Below are 16,763 nucleotides of genomic sequence, written 5' to 3' on the forward strand. Positions count from 1 at the left end.
AATATCATATTTAAAATGATTTTGATGATGTTGGAGACCTTTAATGTTGCAGTCTGTATCTGAGCCTTTGCTTTCTACTTAATTGTACAAACATTTTCACTCAAAGATGTGGAGAAAGGAGAACTAATCAGGAACACTGTGCTTTCAAAAATACATCCAGACTTCATAGCTGTAGTTATTCCCCAAATTGTTGTCAAGGAGGAGAGGCCAGCGCTCATGTCTTGTAGGAGTTCGAAGCATCTAAAAAGGTTGGCAAACCAGCATGTTGCCCAAATTGTTCTTGGTGCAGTTTAAACTCCTTACAGTTTCACACTTTTCTGGGGGAAAAAAAAACATTGGAGTGGTGCGAACAAAAAAGCAAAGTCGCTGCGTATTCTAAGAAAATGTTTCTTTGTATATGCACCAGTGCAGTGTATCAAATCGATAACGTATGAGAATTAAACCCCGCATTTTCGTTATGGGTGTATAAATGGGTAAATAACTGTAAGTGGCTTAACACTGTAAGTCGATTTGGAGAAAAGTGTCAGCTAAAGAGGGGTGGCGCAGTGGGTTGGACTGGGTCCTGCTCTCCAGTGGGTCTGGGGTTCGAGTCCCGCTTGGGGTGCCTTGCGACAGACTGGCATCCCGTCCTGGGTGTGTCCCCCTCCCTCTCCGGCCTTATGCCCTGTGTTGCCGGGTTGGCTCCGGTTCCCCCATGACCCCGTATGGGACAAGCGGTTCAGAAAATGTGTGTGTGTGTCAGCTAAAGAAATTAATAGATAGAAACAGAATAGAAATATATTATGGCTGTTCTGAAGTAATGTGATACATTGGGTAAAATTAGCTCATGCTTTGTATTATTTTTGCATGTTTTTACGTTTGTTACTGCAGCGGTTGAACTAAGATGGGGAAAATTGTATATTATTCAGTAGAAATGACAGACCGACCCCTTCAGCGTAGTCCCGATCCCCTCTATTACCCCTGCCCCTTGCCCCGCTGAACACGGATGCGCCCCTCACTCAGGCCTGCGACAGTGGGAGCAGGGGTTCGAACTGGACCTTTGGACTGCAAGGCAGTAGCTGTAACCACTAAATCTCCTACCGCCCCACTTATTTCGTTTCGCATTTCACCCAGTACCGGTGGTGTTGCGTCGGGATGTAACGGGTGCCCCGTACGAAGAACGACGCCGTGCAGTGTCGGGGTATGGGGCTGGATGGCCACAGGAAACTGCCACGGCAGCAGATGGCGGTGCCGGCAGGGCAGGGCAGCGCCAGCTGGTTGCGCTCAGGAACGAGGGCACTGATCTCAGCTGAAGGCAGCGGTGATGTGACACACTTAGACGCACTTTGCTGCGAACCCGGGTTTACTCCTGGGTGGCGTCTCATCGCAAGGAACGAAACTGTCGCTCCCTCCCAGTTAGCTTTCCCCGTGAAGGACTTCCACACTTCGAACACCCCTACGGGGGAAGATACGGAAGCGTCCGCTTTCCCATGGGGACGTGTACAGGTGACTAGCCACTGAACCTGGGGAGGAAGTGCAGCAGGCATATGGCACCTCGACACTGTCTTGACAGGGGAAACAGATGGGCAGGGTACCCCCTAGTGTCTGGCCTTCATTTCCTGCTCCAGCCTCTGCACTCGCGCTCATCAGGGTGGGAGCGAAAGAGGTCAGATGGCCACTTATCTTCATCCAGGTAGACGAGGTGCGTGTGAGCGTCGAAGAGCGTATCTCATAAAACTCGTCGCGGAACATCTCTCCGGCTCAAAGGAGATACAGTCGGTTTATTTTCCAAGAAATGTTTCAAAGGATTTCGGATGAGAGGTGCAAACACATTTCAACCTCAATCGATTTATCGAACGTCTATGGATGAGCAAGGTCCGCGAGAGATTAAAAGCAGAGCATCTTGTTAAGATGGAACATTTTTGTCTTATGTGCAGAACAGCGGAAAGCGTTCTTGGTTTCGGGCTGCGGACTAAATATTGACTTTCTGTGAAGCTTTCCAGCATTACACCCAGAGATTATAATGCTTTCCTGTCCTGATGGCAGTAATCCTGTGTGCTGGTACAATATTCCCTAAAGGTGAGGTAATGTGCTTTTCTCGTGCCAGTGGGCGTCGTGCTATTTCAGAGCATCTGATAGGTGCATTGCCATGGTATGAGGGCATCAGTGGGTCCTGTTTTATTGAAAAGCATGCAGGCACACAGAGGGTGGTGTTCATAGCGGAGTTCCTGCTGGGCGAAGTGCTGGGAATCGCTGAGCTGTGAGTGTCTAAGGTCTTCCGCTGGGTCCCATTCTCATTTCTTGATCCTCTTCCTATTGTCCTGCCTTGGTTTTATATGACTCTTCCACGAAGCGTCACTTGCTTAAGCCTCGAAACCTCAGCCCTGGAGCCTACAAGACCTCTTTCTGTCCAAACCTTCATTGCTGTCATTAATGAGGAGGACAGGAGACCGAGGAGCTGGTGGGTGAGGACCCAGTTTCAGGTTGTTTATTTATCAGCGCCCGAACAAGGGGCAAGCAAGAGTCATCGTCAGGGACAGGCAAGGGTCGTTGGAGGTGCAGATGTTATCTGTGGGAAGAGACTAAGAGGGATTGGAAGAACAAGGAGCAAATAGTCGTCGCTTGGCTATCGCAGGGGAGCGGTGGACTCGAAGCGCTGCCCGTTTTATCCCCAGTCGCTCCGATTGGTGGCAGGTGCGGTCGCTTGACTTGATGGCGTGGGCGCGACAACCCAACTGCCTGCATAGAGTTAGTTGAGCCCAAGGTTTCTTGTGAGGTTTTTTTTTGGAACAGGTCGATCTCAGACACATTGCCAGTCATCGGAGCATAGCTGTTCGCTCTCAGGGGTGGGACTCCTTGTGAAGGACCCCAGGTGACCCTGTGAGTTCTGTGCCGCACTTGAGGCCGCAACGTAGGGACACTGCTGAGGTGCATCTTTCCGCAATGCTCTGAATTATTCATTTCGCTGCCTCCGCGCTACTTTGCAACCAGGCGTCCTTCCGTATCTGTGCCCCCCACCCCACACCCCATTCACTCCACCCCCACTGCCCCTGATCCCCTCAACCCCCCCCAACCCCCCTAAGTGCTGTCGTTGAGAGCCTGGAGCTGTCAGTTTGTCTTTCAGCTCTCACTGAATCTTCCTCCATCTAACCCAGACCCAGCACACAACTACCCATCCACCGTCTACATGTCCTCTTGAAAGTCTGGTCCACCAACCTGCTTCCAAATGCCTCAATTACTTGCTCAGCCCACCCCCCCACCTGTCAAATACAGTTCGGCTTACATGCCCCCATCGTATTTTGTGTCAAACAGAATGCTGTGCCAGGAGATTGCGGGAGGTGATGCGAATGTTTGGCGGGGGGGTGCTGAAGAATTGGGGGGGTTCGTATAATCCCCTTTAACTCCCCTTTCTCCAGGGCGAGAGGGGGCTGTGAGCGCAGGGAACTGTGTGTGCTGATGCAGCGTGGGAGAGCGCTGCCATGTCCATTGTGTGAATGGACACATTTGTCTTTTGTTTTTCCTCTGCGTGCAACAAAGTTTCACATTTTGACCCCAGGGTCTTGTGATCTTTGCGGAACCAGGGGTGGCGACACAATGGAGCGAGAACAGGCTCACGTGTGAACTGGCAAAGAATGCGCATTTCTCGTGCTCCGAACCAGGACGGTGGTCGAGGTGATTGCTGGAGGGGTGGTGCTGTTTGGTTGATGGAGCTGGACCAAGAGCCCTTTCCACTGGGAGCAATTAAGAAAATGAATAGTTTTAATGTCTTGGGGGCAGAGGGATGTAGGTTCTGGAGGCACTCAGAGGAGGATGGGGATGCTGAGTGCTTTGGTGTCTAACTGGCCCAGCAGGGGTGCTGGGGGTTAGGGTTTAGGAGCGGCTTTGCTCTCAGCAAAACTTTGAGAGGTTTTAAAAGCCCAGCACCACGAGAAAACCTTGTCCCCCATAAACCAATTATATTACACTACTATAAATTGTTTTGTAGTGCTGTGATTTAGCAATGTAATGCAGGCAAAATGCCTGATCTCTGTTCGTCTGCCTAGTTTCTACTTGTTTCTCAACCTTAGCGGGCTCACACACAGTTACACATCTTCCGAGAGTTGCTGATTTGTAAAGAAGGTGGACAGATGTGTCGGTTTTTCCACTTACCAGAGCCGGGGAGCATTATGCAGATCCACAGAGCCTTGAAGATAGATTGTTTCCACGGAACCAGGAGGTGTTTTTTTTTTTTTTTTCCGAGCAGCAGAGAGACCGGAAGCGATGCGCCGAGCGCACGCTCGTCATCTGTTGTTACCAAGCGCGTTCCTCCACGTTTTCACTCTTTTGTCAAGCACTCATCAAAACTATAACAGAAACCTCACTGTGCGGGTGTGATGGACGCGAGGCTCACAGGTTCCAGATTTTTGGTAGCGGGGAACAACGCGGAAACACCCAGCGGACATCCCTGCGCTTGTTCCAGAAGCGAACTGGAAGGAACGTAGCTGACGAGAACATGTCCGAAGTCTTCCTTGAAGGCCCCGGTGTGAGACGTGTTTGCGGTCATTAAAGGCCATGTCTGCTGGAATGGTACTCCTCACCAGGACTTAAACACGTACCGATCTGCCTGCTAGCTCTTTGTGCTGCAGTGAGCTCTCCTGCACTTTCCCCCGAAACAGAACCGTGTAAATAATTCATTTGTTGTATTTTTATCGATCAGGTTGTTCCTCCCCTCTGTACAGCCTCCCCGTCTCCCTCTCGGCGTTGGCCTACTTCAGGTACACCGCTGCGAGGATGTAAGTCGGAGCTTTTATCCATGCATATGCGTGCGGGGGTGACCCCTCGAGAGCCTCAGGTCACGTTGAATGTAAAAATAAGCATGTGTGTTAGCTGAAGAAACAGAGAGTGCGTTTATGAATTCTGCGAAATGCCCTCCTTGCAGAAACCGGGGGTGAATCTTTATTGTTATTTATTCATGCAGCAGATGCTGTACGAGAGGATGCCCTGTTCCTCAATCCCTAATTCCACTTTATCAAACAATAATGAGGCAGTGAAATTAGTTGCCGATTCTGAGGGTTTTCTCCCAGACGTGCAAGGACATTTGCATTTGCCAGTACAGACATCCCTCAATTTGCAGTGTCTTTGTCTAAAATTTTGGTACAACATTACATTTACATTTATTCATTTCGCACACGCTTTCGTCAAAAGGGACGAACATCTCGTAGAAGATGCAATGTGTGCATTACATTAGCAGAAAGACTTGGATGCAGACGCGTGATACTAAAGTAGTTATTTGTTACTTTCCACCGCATGAATCAATGTACATCACACAAGCAGCTGCATAAAAGTTTATCCAAATATCGACAATTCCTAATCATATTACTAATAATTTTTTTTTAACATTTACATTACACGAGCAGCTGCATGAAGATTTCTTCGTTTGTTCAACAATTTTGATCTCAAAGTTATAGAGCATGAACATTTACACATGACATGAGATGAGATTAAATGAGATGAGATGAACTCAAGAGATCACGGGTGAAGTGAGTACAAAAGAGGTGAGTTTTGAGACCCTTTTTATATATAGACAGAGATTCAGCAGTTCTGAGTGAGAGGGGGAGGGTGTTCCACCACACTGGAGCCAGACCCGAGAACCTTTGTGCTTTAACGGCTCTTGCCTTTTGATACTCCATTTTCGATGTATGGAAAACAAAATCAGTCTAATGAAATTTAACCTAAATGTGTTAAAAAAAAGGTTAAATGCAGTAATATGGTGTAGTTGGTGTGTTTTCAGATTTCTCCATCTGTTAGTGTAGGAATGTGAGAATGTTGTTTTAAGAGACTGGGGTATTATGGATAGTGTATGAATTTCCACAGGAGTGTCGGCCAATATTGGGCATGTTATCTAATTTAATGATTGCAGACACAGTAGAGAAATTTACATTTACATTTATTCATTTAGCAGACACTTTTCTCCAAAGTGACTTACAGTGGATACTATGTAGTGTTACTAGCCCACACACCTTATTCACCGTGGTGACTTACACTGCTAGATACACTACTTACAATGGGTCACTCATCCATACATCAGTGGAACACACTCTCTCTGTCACTCACACACTAGGGGGGAACTTAAACAGCATGTCTTTGGGCTGTGGGAGGAAACCAGAGCACCCAAAGACTTACACTGCTAGATACACTACTTACAATGGGTCACTCGTCCATACATCAGTGGAACACACACGCTCTCTCTGTCACTCACACACTGAATTAGCTAAATTAGCAGGAAAGTGTACCTGATAGTTTTTTTGTATGAATGCACATTTTAGAAGTAATGTGCAGTTTCATAAATTTGTTCACAATTAACGCAGCATGCTCAGTGGATCCCTGCTTGGTTTATGGCTCATCTTACGGGGAACTGATAAGTTGGAACTGAAAAGTGGGAAATACATCGGAGCAGTAAGTGTGTAAATGTGTTGTTTATCAAGCTGAAATCACGAGTTCATAGTTACCGAGGTATTTTACAGCGTTTTCAGAAAAGTTGCTTTGTGGTTTTCAGGAGCCCATTATTATTTTCCCCTATTTACAATAATATGAAAAAGGCTTTTGGTGTCTAAAATATCTGCATCATTTTAAGAAACGGGTTGATTTTGTATGGTCTTTCTTTCTATTGCCTTTGTCACAGTTTCTGCTACATGTATAAATGAGTAGTTTCTTTTCTTAAGTATTGCCAATTCCTGAGAATCCGCTTCGAGAGGGGCATGCAATTTTATGCGGCCGGATCTTCTGTCGCTTTCTAATGCCTGAAACGCAAACAGAATTGAAACACTTCAGCGCCGGCGCACGGTGACCTCAAGTGCGGAACAGACTTCGCGGAAATTAAGCGAAACCTTTTCAAGCAAACTTAAGACGCGAACTCGGACTTTTAAAAAGCTTCGCATGCTTGTTTACAAAGAAGTGGATGGAAAGCTATGAGTCATCGTATCACGTTCTGTTGTTTTGCATTCGAGAGGCTGAGAAAGGAGGCCAGGAGACAGGATCTTTGGATATAGTGCTGGGTTAGCAGCAGTAAATTATTGAAACTCTCATGTGGAAAGATGTAGGAGGGTGGACTGGGGAGAGGGGGTGGTGTTCTTGTGAGGCTGTGGGCTGCGTCCTTAGTCCGGGGTGCAGTTACACAGATTTGCACAATGTGTCTGGCGGACGCTCACGAACGACAAATTTACCCTCAGACGCAGAGACTGGGTCGGGGGGGGGCGGGGGGTGTCTGGGCACTGGCTGCAAACAGGGAAGCGGCAACCCACTGCAGAGACGCCGCTGTCCACAACAGTCATTCCCACAATCCTCGGCTCCCCCTCCCCTGCCCGTGAATTTTCACGTGACGCAGATGCACATTTGGCTTCCATTACTCCCGATTTTCCCATTTGCGGCTCATGGCATGTGCTTCCCCTTGGTCGCGAGCAGAGCCGTCGGAACAAAGGCAACAGTGCGGTTCAAGCTCCTCGAGAGACACTTTTCTGCATTTGCTCGGCCCCGCCAGCAAACGTTTCCCCACGGGCCCAGGTTCCCCCCGTGCCATGCGATTTGTCTGCGTTGTCACAAAAGGAAGCCATCAGTTGCCCCACGCTGCTCCCTGTGAGCGGCCGCTCGGTTGCATCGTCGGAAACGAACGCCTCTTCCTTCGAGCCTGACTTCGGTGCCCCTCGGGACCGTTGTCTCACAGATTCACCAGAACTTTGCAGGGCTGCCGGAGGTTACGGCAGATTTCTCTCCCCGACTTGAGGTTCAATCCGGATGCGAAACCCAACCCTAATAAGGTCCCCAGCCCGCCTGAATCCTGTCCGGGTGACGTGGCTTACACTAGGTTTTTTTTTTTTTTTTTAACTGCTCCTGGCAGTAGGCCAGGTCTGCTGTTTTTCTTTTGTATGTCTTCCCATAATGCTCTGTGGCGCACAGTTTGACTGCTGCTGGCTGTCAGTGGCTCTCTGTGACAGATGCCAGCTGCGTTTGTGTGTAGCTGTCCGCCCCAGCGCATTCCACCTCCGCACCTATCTGCACACCCTGCCGAGCATCACTCCGCGTGCCGTGCTTCTCCCGAGGGAGAGCGGCTCACACGGGCAACCCGGTGCCTTAATCACGCTGCTTGTTAACACCTGTCCTTTGCTCAGAGTCGCAGTGTGACGGTAGCTTGCAGAGCCTCAAGGCTCCAGCTGTAAGACACCGCAAAGCCTGCGTGTAGTTGATGCCACGGTTCGGTGTGGCATTTGTGTTTCTACCACCAGGGCTCTGACCTGTTTCGCTCATCATTTTGATCTGAATTAATTCTACGACCTTGTGGGTCACTTCGAGACATACCTCATTACTGTACGGCCCACGTAGTAAATCGCAGAGCTTTTCACTAGCAACTCCAGCAATTAACAGGGCAACTGAGCAAGGACTGGCATCTTCTCGTTTCGTCTCAACATTGAAAAAGTTTGAGACCTCAGTCCTCTTTAGACAGAATATCTGCTCATGTCGTTTAGTTTCAGGTCGCATGGTGGTGCAGCAGGAGGCGTTGGTTTGGATTTGGGTTTGAACCCGACTCAGTCTGTTCTCTGTGTTTACATGGGTTTCCTTTCGCAGTCCAAAGAAGTGTTTCAGGTCAACTGCCAACTCTAGATTTCTCGTGTGTGTGTTTGTGTGTGTGATTCCTCCATGATCATCTGGTAACCTCTCCAGGGTGCACCTTGCTTCATGCCCTATGCTTCTGGGATGAGCTTTTGACCTCCGCAGCCCTATCCTGGACAACCAATGCACAGATCTACTTAGTTTTCACTGTAGACTTACTTTTTGGTGTTTCATGTGTCTCTCATAGCAGACTTGTTATCTAATGTGATGAGTAACACTGGATTTTTATAGCACCTCTGATTCCCTGTTTTTTTAGTGACGATCTCCACCAGCACGCACTTCGATGGACTGCTGATCACAGGACTCTACACCTCCGCCACCATCCAGTCGGCTCCCATCCCACCTCCTGCTGCCTTTGGGTTCGGTGAGTCTACGTGATGTTTCGGCAGAACTTGCCAGTGTAGCACAATAATATACAATGTATCACACCGTGTTCGTTTCTCTCACCATCATGTCATACGAGGAACACACTCTAAACACGTTATGCATAGCTCATATATTTGGGTTCTGCTGAATTTGTGGAGAAAGTGCATCTTTTGTACTCCTGCCCTTTGAATCAGGCTGGATGGTTAGAGGGCCTTCTCCGTTCTCATAACCCCCTGCTGTCACACAGTTGGAACTGATCTTCTTCAGAAATTTCTTACTCAGTGATGAGGCACAGAAAACCTTAAAAATGGTTTTATGCTTTTTCTGCAGAATTTCACCACGTGCAAACACTTCATAATTAATGATGTATGAACTCGCTAATGTTAATGCGCCCGCGTGTCCCGTGCGCATCCCGTGCGTCCGGAGAGTTTTAGAAGATAAAAAGACCTTGAATGGCTTTTGTTTTAAATATGCTGGAGCGTCCTTACTTTCACAGTTAAATTATTTACCCTTCATTTACTCATGATTTACTTTTAATTATTATTACACTTTACTGCATTATTCACTACATGATATTAATGTATATTAATGTTTGGCTTTTCATGCCATTATGTTTTTATTTATATACCTTCCTTTTTCTATGTTTGGCATTGAAATTTTAAGTAAATCAAGTCATTTTCAGGATGAATTAAGAGATGGAAGACAGGTGTGTAGAGACATGCAAAGACACAAAGACATATATCAGTGACTGATAACATCTGTTGAAATTCTGTGCAGAGACTGTAAGAAACGATTTTTAAGCTTTATCATACCTCATCATTGAGTCTCCAAAGAATCAAGATCGGTTCCGATTTACCATTTACAGTCCAGCTGACTTTTATCAAAAATGCACGAAACGTCTATTTTATGTGGTCCCTTGCCAAGGTAGATGAAGGTGTTGATGAGTGTATGAATGTAAATAATTCTGCAAGCTACACAGAAAATTTCCTGCCTGCTACTGGTAACCTTTTTGAAAGTGTCTTTGAAGAGAGGATTTTGTCTGAACTGACGTGTAATAAGTCTTCAAAAAAAAAAGAATCCACAGGGATTTAAAGTCCGTCTGTTGTAGAATGCAACGTGATGAATCGTGTTGACCTCACTTGGCAGGAGTCGAGAATTATGGCACGCCGTGAACTCATCGTGATGTTGAACAGTTTAGCTGAGGGTTCGAAAGGGTTGAGCCTGAGTTTAAATCCCCTTACATGCAAAAGCAACTCCAGTGACAGTTTAGGGAAACCTTCTCTTTTTAAAAATTCACTTGTCCTTCAGTTGAGAAGTTCTCTCCGCTTGGGACTGCAGGACATGGATTTCATCGTGTTGACATGTGAGATTGTGTGCTGGAGGGTGTGGACAATATGTGCATGTTCTGGTAGGAATTTACAGTTTATTCATTCCATTTGCAAACCCATGCCCCCACATCGAGACATTTGTCCACCACTGATCCACCAGATCCCACAGGAAGATTTTGCTGGGGACCGTGCACTTGAAGGGTTCACCTCTGGAGCACAGGGTCATCTTACTCTCCTTACTCTCCTGTTACTGTGAAGTCTGAAGATGAACCATTAATCCTTGGGTTGTGTTCTGGTCAAATTTGACCCATTTACAGTTTTTATGTATTCTAAACGTGGTGTCTTTCATCTGACTGCCGTAAGGTTTTGTGTCTTTCTCCACACCAGCCATCCAAACACGTAAAATTAATGAGCTTCAATTTCAAATTCCAAAACAAGAGTGTAGAACTTGTGATAATGACTAGGAATGGAGATTAAAAGGTGTGACATAACACTAGGTGACCGTCTCTATTTTCACAGTAGCTTTATAAACAATGATAATGGGCTGCCCAATATTGGATGGGAACACTAGAAAGAGACGCCTGTTTGAAACACAACCCAAGGGTTTGTCAGCGCTGAGAAAAATACTAAGAATTGTATTGTGAGGTAGCAAGACTGTGAATTTATCATTGCTCAGAAGCAGGTGGTCTTAATTATCTCCTCTGTATTCTGCTATGGATCTCGCACCTGTCCCTTCATGTTTTCTGTACGCCTTGCTTCTGGGCAAACACTAAGGAATGTGGCTTCCTCCTTGCAACAGGCCTCATTGTCAACAAACCGGCTGCATAAAAGCCTGTCTAGGGATTTGTAGCACATCTGCTGGGGAACCTCTATGACAGTCAAGATGCCGGAAGGCCTAGAGACTTTCATCATGAATTGGAAATTCATAATGATACTCTAATTGAAGGAAATTCATATTTTAGTGGGCCACTTTTTGCTGTTTAATGTGGTTTTGAGACATGGAAGCAATCTAATATATACCCTTTACCGTATTTAACATTGATTTGCCCCATCTCCTGTGAATATTTGGATAGCATGGAAGCCCAGTAGTGGGATGCTGTGATGTTTCAGCTTTTCTTTGCTCCAGACTGATGCTTTGCTACCAGCAGACAGAAGGAGGGAGATGGTCAGAGGGATATAGTGTGGGCCAGGGGTGCATGTCTGTGTGTGTGTGTGTGAGAGACACAGTTACCAGACATGGCTTGTGATTTTAGCAGGGGATCTTAGGACTTGCTCCCTGTGGATAACTGGTGTAAAAGGGCCAGTGGGGTGCTAATGTACCGTTCACTATGCCTCCAGCGCTTCCAGACACCCAAGGCTAGACTCTTTATCAGAATAGTGATGGAGCCTCATAGAGCTTGGATGGGAATCTGATAACATAAACTTAACAAACCTCAAGTATGATGTGTCCATGCATCAGATGTTTGTTGTTTTAGATGATCTGAGCAGGACTCCATTTGAATGAAAATATATTAAAGCAGTTTTGGAAGTGCGTGTTCCTTGACGTTTCGTGGAGCAACAACAAATGTGAACCAGGGATCGCTGCAGCTAGACATGCAGAGGAGAGGAGTCTTGTGTGAGTTGGGGCTGAACCATCCTAAGGTTTGTTCTAGTCCCCCTCTATGTGGGGAAAAGGGCAGTTTGGGGGAAAAGTAATCACTCGAGAGCCCGTCTTCCCCATCTAAGAAGTACAACCATTCAGAAAAAACAAAACAAAATAGTAAAAAAGGCTGTTAGAGGCAGAGGCGTCAATTTGGCAGCTCTTCTCGATTTCCAACCCCAGGAATGAGACGACAGTTCTGAGCACTCATCGTAAAACCGAGAGCGGAACCCGGAGCCGACCCGCGGTGGAGCCTTGTCCCTGTGGTATGGCTGGGGTGGACACACGCTGCTCGCTGCCGATGACATACCGCCAGAGATTTCAGCTCCCAGAAAAAGCAACAATAACAATGTTTATGGAGCCTAGTGACTGGCTCATCACACCTACGCTGGCGACTCCTTCTTTAATCCTCAGAAAGTAGCATCGCTGCTACTGGTGTGGCAGAGCTTGAACCAGAGGTGAAATGTGTTTCCGATTTTTGCGAGTCGGGCACTCAGGATCAGCGTGGAGGGCGTACAGCAGACTGTTGAGGAAGGGTAGTAAGGGTAAATAAAGACTGGATCTGACTAGAGATGTGTTGTGAATGGGTTGGGGGCATCTAGCCAGGAGGAGCACAATATGTAACTGATTCAGCAGCTGTAGAACATCAACACCTCTTTTGGTCTAATTTTTATTCCCAGAGAGAAGCTCTGTTTTGTTCTCTTTAAGAAAGACGTGTGCAGATTTGAACGGACTCCACTGACTCTCTCCGCCTTTGCCGTTCTGTCTATTATTAATTCGTGTGCATTTATGTTTCGCAGAAAGAGAATGGTTTCAAAGGAGTCTCATTTCTGCATTACATGGATGAGGTTTGTGAGCTTGAAGAGAGAACTCTAATGGCTTATTAAGAATAACTCGTATTGTAATGCTAACAATGAACCACGTTATGTAAATGAAACGAGAACGGGTGCGAGTGCTTTCAAGAGAGGTAAGAATCCTTCTCCGCACCCACCGGGAACGGTGTTTTGTCTTGACTGACCCTTTATGTATCGCTAAGCTGGTCTTCTGCCGAGTTGCTGCGAATCATACCCTAGACCATTACTGCAAACACAGAGAGAAATACACACACACACACACACGCACGCACACATGTGTATATACACACACCATTTCCTCTGCACAAGCACATGCCTTTAAAAGACAGTAATGCTAACGTGATGGTTTTTCTGTAAGCAATCTGTAATATAAATATATGTACAACTCAGGAGGAATCTAAATATTTAAATGTTCACTGATCACAATTTTATATGATTAACAATTGTTGCTTCTTGTGGATCACAGAGTTCCAACAGGTTTTTTCACAGCAGAAGAGTTCCTTTATACCTTTATAAGGAAAAAGCAAATTTCTGAGAAAGGACACATTTCTTTAGCCTTGGAAGGGCTCAGATGTGCCATGCGAGCAGCTCTTAGCTATTGCCATGTGCTGAATGTAAGCAGGGAGCAAGAGTGCAGACAGTACACAGAAATTGTGAGACATTGAGCGTGTGTGTGACATTATAACTGAACCTTGGCCCAGACACTGGGGACACAGAGCCCACCGTCAACTGACAACACAATGAAAATCCAACTACACACCAGTAATGTTTCACTATGTCATTCAGAAGAAGGAAATGGCCCAGCTGCTCTCCCTCAACCACTCCTAAAGGTTGGCTTCTTCCAGTTATGGTACAGAATGGGATTGGACTGATGCTCTCTGTGGAGGTGATATAGCTCTGATGAGCTCTGATGAGCCCTGTGGAGATGACAGAGAGTCCTGACAGGGATGGGAGAGGAGACTAAGGTAAGGAGGTATAGAGAACATGTGAACTGAAGAGTGTCTCAACATTGGGGTGGAGAACACCATAGTGGCGGAGGGGGACGCCTAAAGCTAGATGAGCAAGCGGTGGTTTGGAGGATTGAGGGAGGAGGATGAAAGAAGTGAAGGAGAAGGTGGAATAACAGAGACCTTTGTAAAATGCTGAGTCCAGCCATGCTGTCAGTGATAGATCGCACCATTTGGTTCTGCTGGGTAATGGTGCATACATTAACTATTTTCTTCCCCTGCAACTTGTGCTTCCTCTGACTCATAAAAATTCCACAGACATTTGTTTACATATCATCGAGGGGACTTTGCGCTGAGTCTCACTTTGAGCCGATGAATAATTCCTAAACCCACCACAAAAAAAAACACATAAAAGGTGAAAGCAAACAAAAAGTTTTTGCACATTTTAAAGAGTAGATTAACTTAAACTGAATAGCTTAACCATAAAACCAAGAAAGGCTATTATGTTGAGATGATGTCTGCACAAGGTTTATTTCACCCTAGAGCAATTTCCCACAAGGCTATCGAAACACTTGGACACACAAAGAAGAAGAAACATATTGATGTTTGTGGAGATTTCTGGGGCATTTTTTCACTGGACTGATAACTGGACTCCTTTGTTCTAAAGCCAATAGCAACTCAGAAAATAAATAATTTTTTTTTTTTTTTTTTTTTTTTTAAAAAAGACAAATTACATCTACCTACCATTGGTGGGCTGCATGTAACATGACTGTTGACTGTGGGTGGTTTTCTAATATTCAGTGTGAAGACCCACATGGGACGTGGCATCTGCTACTCCCACGGTGTAACATAGCTAAGAAGGAGATATGAAGGGATGTAAATAGTCTGGCAGGAAAAGAGAGCGAGAAGGGCACTAAGAATTAAGAAAAGGAGAAGAACCTAAAGGAAGAAAGAGCAAGAGAAAAAGTGATGAGACTTCAAACAAGTTGTGGTTCTGTGATCCGGCTCACTTCTCTGGGTGCTCAGAGCCCCCCAGATCAGCGACATACACGTACACCCGACCCACCTCTCCTCAGTCATACACACGGATGCCCTGATGGCTACTGGAGGAGATCCTCATGCTGAACCTTTGATCGATTCACGGACTCCGAGGGATGAGACGAATCCTTAGGTGTGAGAAGATGATTGTGTCCTTTGATGTTGTGCAGTTCCTCTATTTTCTCCTCACCAGTGTCAATTTCTCTCTCCAGCGTTGGCACGGAGCTGCGAGCACAGATTGCAGAGTGTTAACTCTGGCCACATGGCACCCCCCCCTTTCTCTCCCGCCACCCTGGGAACCAAACAGGTGGCTCGGCATTTGTCCGCTTTCAGAGTCCAGTGGAGGGCCTGAGTGTGGTTTCATGCACGGGTGAAGACCCTTCATGAGAGCAAACATGGGAGGTGTCCACCTGGGTGCTCCATGCCCTAGAGTGTTAACCTGCTGTGCTTTGGGCCATCAACTCTCCCTGTCACTGGTTGCCACCTATAGCCTCTGAAGTCCCCAAGGTAGTGGTAGGGACCTTATGACCAGCAGGCTAAGGGTACTATGGTGTGATGCTGAGGAGGTCAGTAATGCCATGGCAACGCAGTGGGCAAGCCTTGGCAGTTCCAGATGGAACCAGGGCACCTCTTCTGAGCAGCAAGGCATAATGTGTGTTTCTGTGTTTGTGTGTGATATTGCTTTTCCGTGGCACAGCCAGGCAGGAGCCGTTCCCAGCCAAATAAGATTTTGGGAGCAAAGTTCCAATATGGCGCCCTAAATCTGCTGATTTATTCAGCGCAACAGTGTGATCTGCTGCTCTTGGAGCCGGCCGATGAATGGCCTGCCAGTCGGTGACATGGAAGAACAGACGGAGTGCTTGTTTGAGCTCTTCCTCCAGCTCATCTTCCTGGTCCAAACTGCGGTTCTCGTTTAGAATGGGTTAGGAGAGCGCCCGGTCTCACTTGTCTGTCACTCATTACAACACCTGGATTGCCCTTCTTTCTCTTTATGCCCAGAAGGACTGAAACCTCAACTGACTTTACAAGGGTAGCAAGTAGCATAGTGGTGAGAGGTGCCACCTGTACTTGGAGATTCCAGAATGAAATTCCACCAAATGTTTACCTTGGATTTTTCGAGTAAAAACTATGGAGTTGTACAAATTGGTAAATCATTGTAAATCCACTGAACTATCCATCCATCCATCTTCCTCCGCTTTTATCCGGGGCCGGGTCGCGGGGGCAGCAGTCCGAGCAGAGTACTCCAGACCTCCCTCTCCCCGCACACCTCCTCCAGTTCCTCTGGGGGAACCCCAAGGCGTTCCCAGGCCAGCCGGGAGACATAGTCTCTCCAACGTGTCCTGGGTCTGCCCCGAGGCCTCCTCCCAGTGGGACAAGCCCGGAGCACCTCCCCAGGGAGGCGTCCAGGAGGCATCCGGAACAGATGCCCGAGCCACCTCAACTGGCTCCTCTCGATGCGGAGGAGCAGCGGCTCTACTCCGAGCTCCTCCCGGGTGACTGAGCTCCTCACCCTATCCCTAAGGGTGCGCCCAGCCACTCTGCGGAGGAAACTCATTTCTGCCGCTTGTATCCGCGATCTCATTCTTTCGGTCATGATCCAGAGTTCATGACCATAGGTGAGGGTAGGAACGTAGATCGACCGGTAAATTGAGAGCTTCGCCTTACGACTCAGCTCCCTCTTCACCACAACAGATCGGTACAATGACCGCATTACTGCAGACGCCGCACCGATCCGTCTGTCGACCTGCCGCTCCATTTTTCCCTCACTCGTGAACAAGACCCCAAGATACTTAAACTCCTCCACTTGAGGGAGCAACTCCCCCCTAACCCGGAGGGAGCAATCCACCTTTTTCCGACTGAGAACCATGGCCTCGGATTTGGAGGTGCTGATTCTCATCCCCGCCGCTTCGCACTCGGCTGCAAACCTCCCCAGTGCACGCTGCAAGTCTTGACTTGATGAAGCCAACAG

General features: G+C 47.2%; 1 protein-coding gene across 4 annotated transcripts in view; it reads left to right on the top strand.

The window, feature by feature from the left end:
- Window positions 1–16,763, top strand: part of reln (reelin) — a 94,405-nt gene that overhangs the window by 13,524 nt on the left and 64,118 nt on the right. For all 4 annotated transcript variants that reach the window (XM_018747417.2, XM_018747419.2, XM_018747418.2 and 1 more), the window contains exon 2: window positions 8,879–8,986. In XM_018747417.2, the coding sequence (XP_018602933.2) occupies window positions 8,879–8,986 (108 nt within the window). The remainder of the gene's footprint in view (window positions 1–8,878; window positions 8,987–16,763) is intronic.

The sequence above is a fragment of the Scleropages formosus genome, chromosome 2 (genome assembly GCF_900964775.1).
Source record: "Scleropages formosus chromosome 2, fSclFor1.1, whole genome shotgun sequence".
Classification (NCBI taxonomy): Eukaryota; Metazoa; Chordata; class Actinopteri; order Osteoglossiformes; family Osteoglossidae; genus Scleropages; species Scleropages formosus.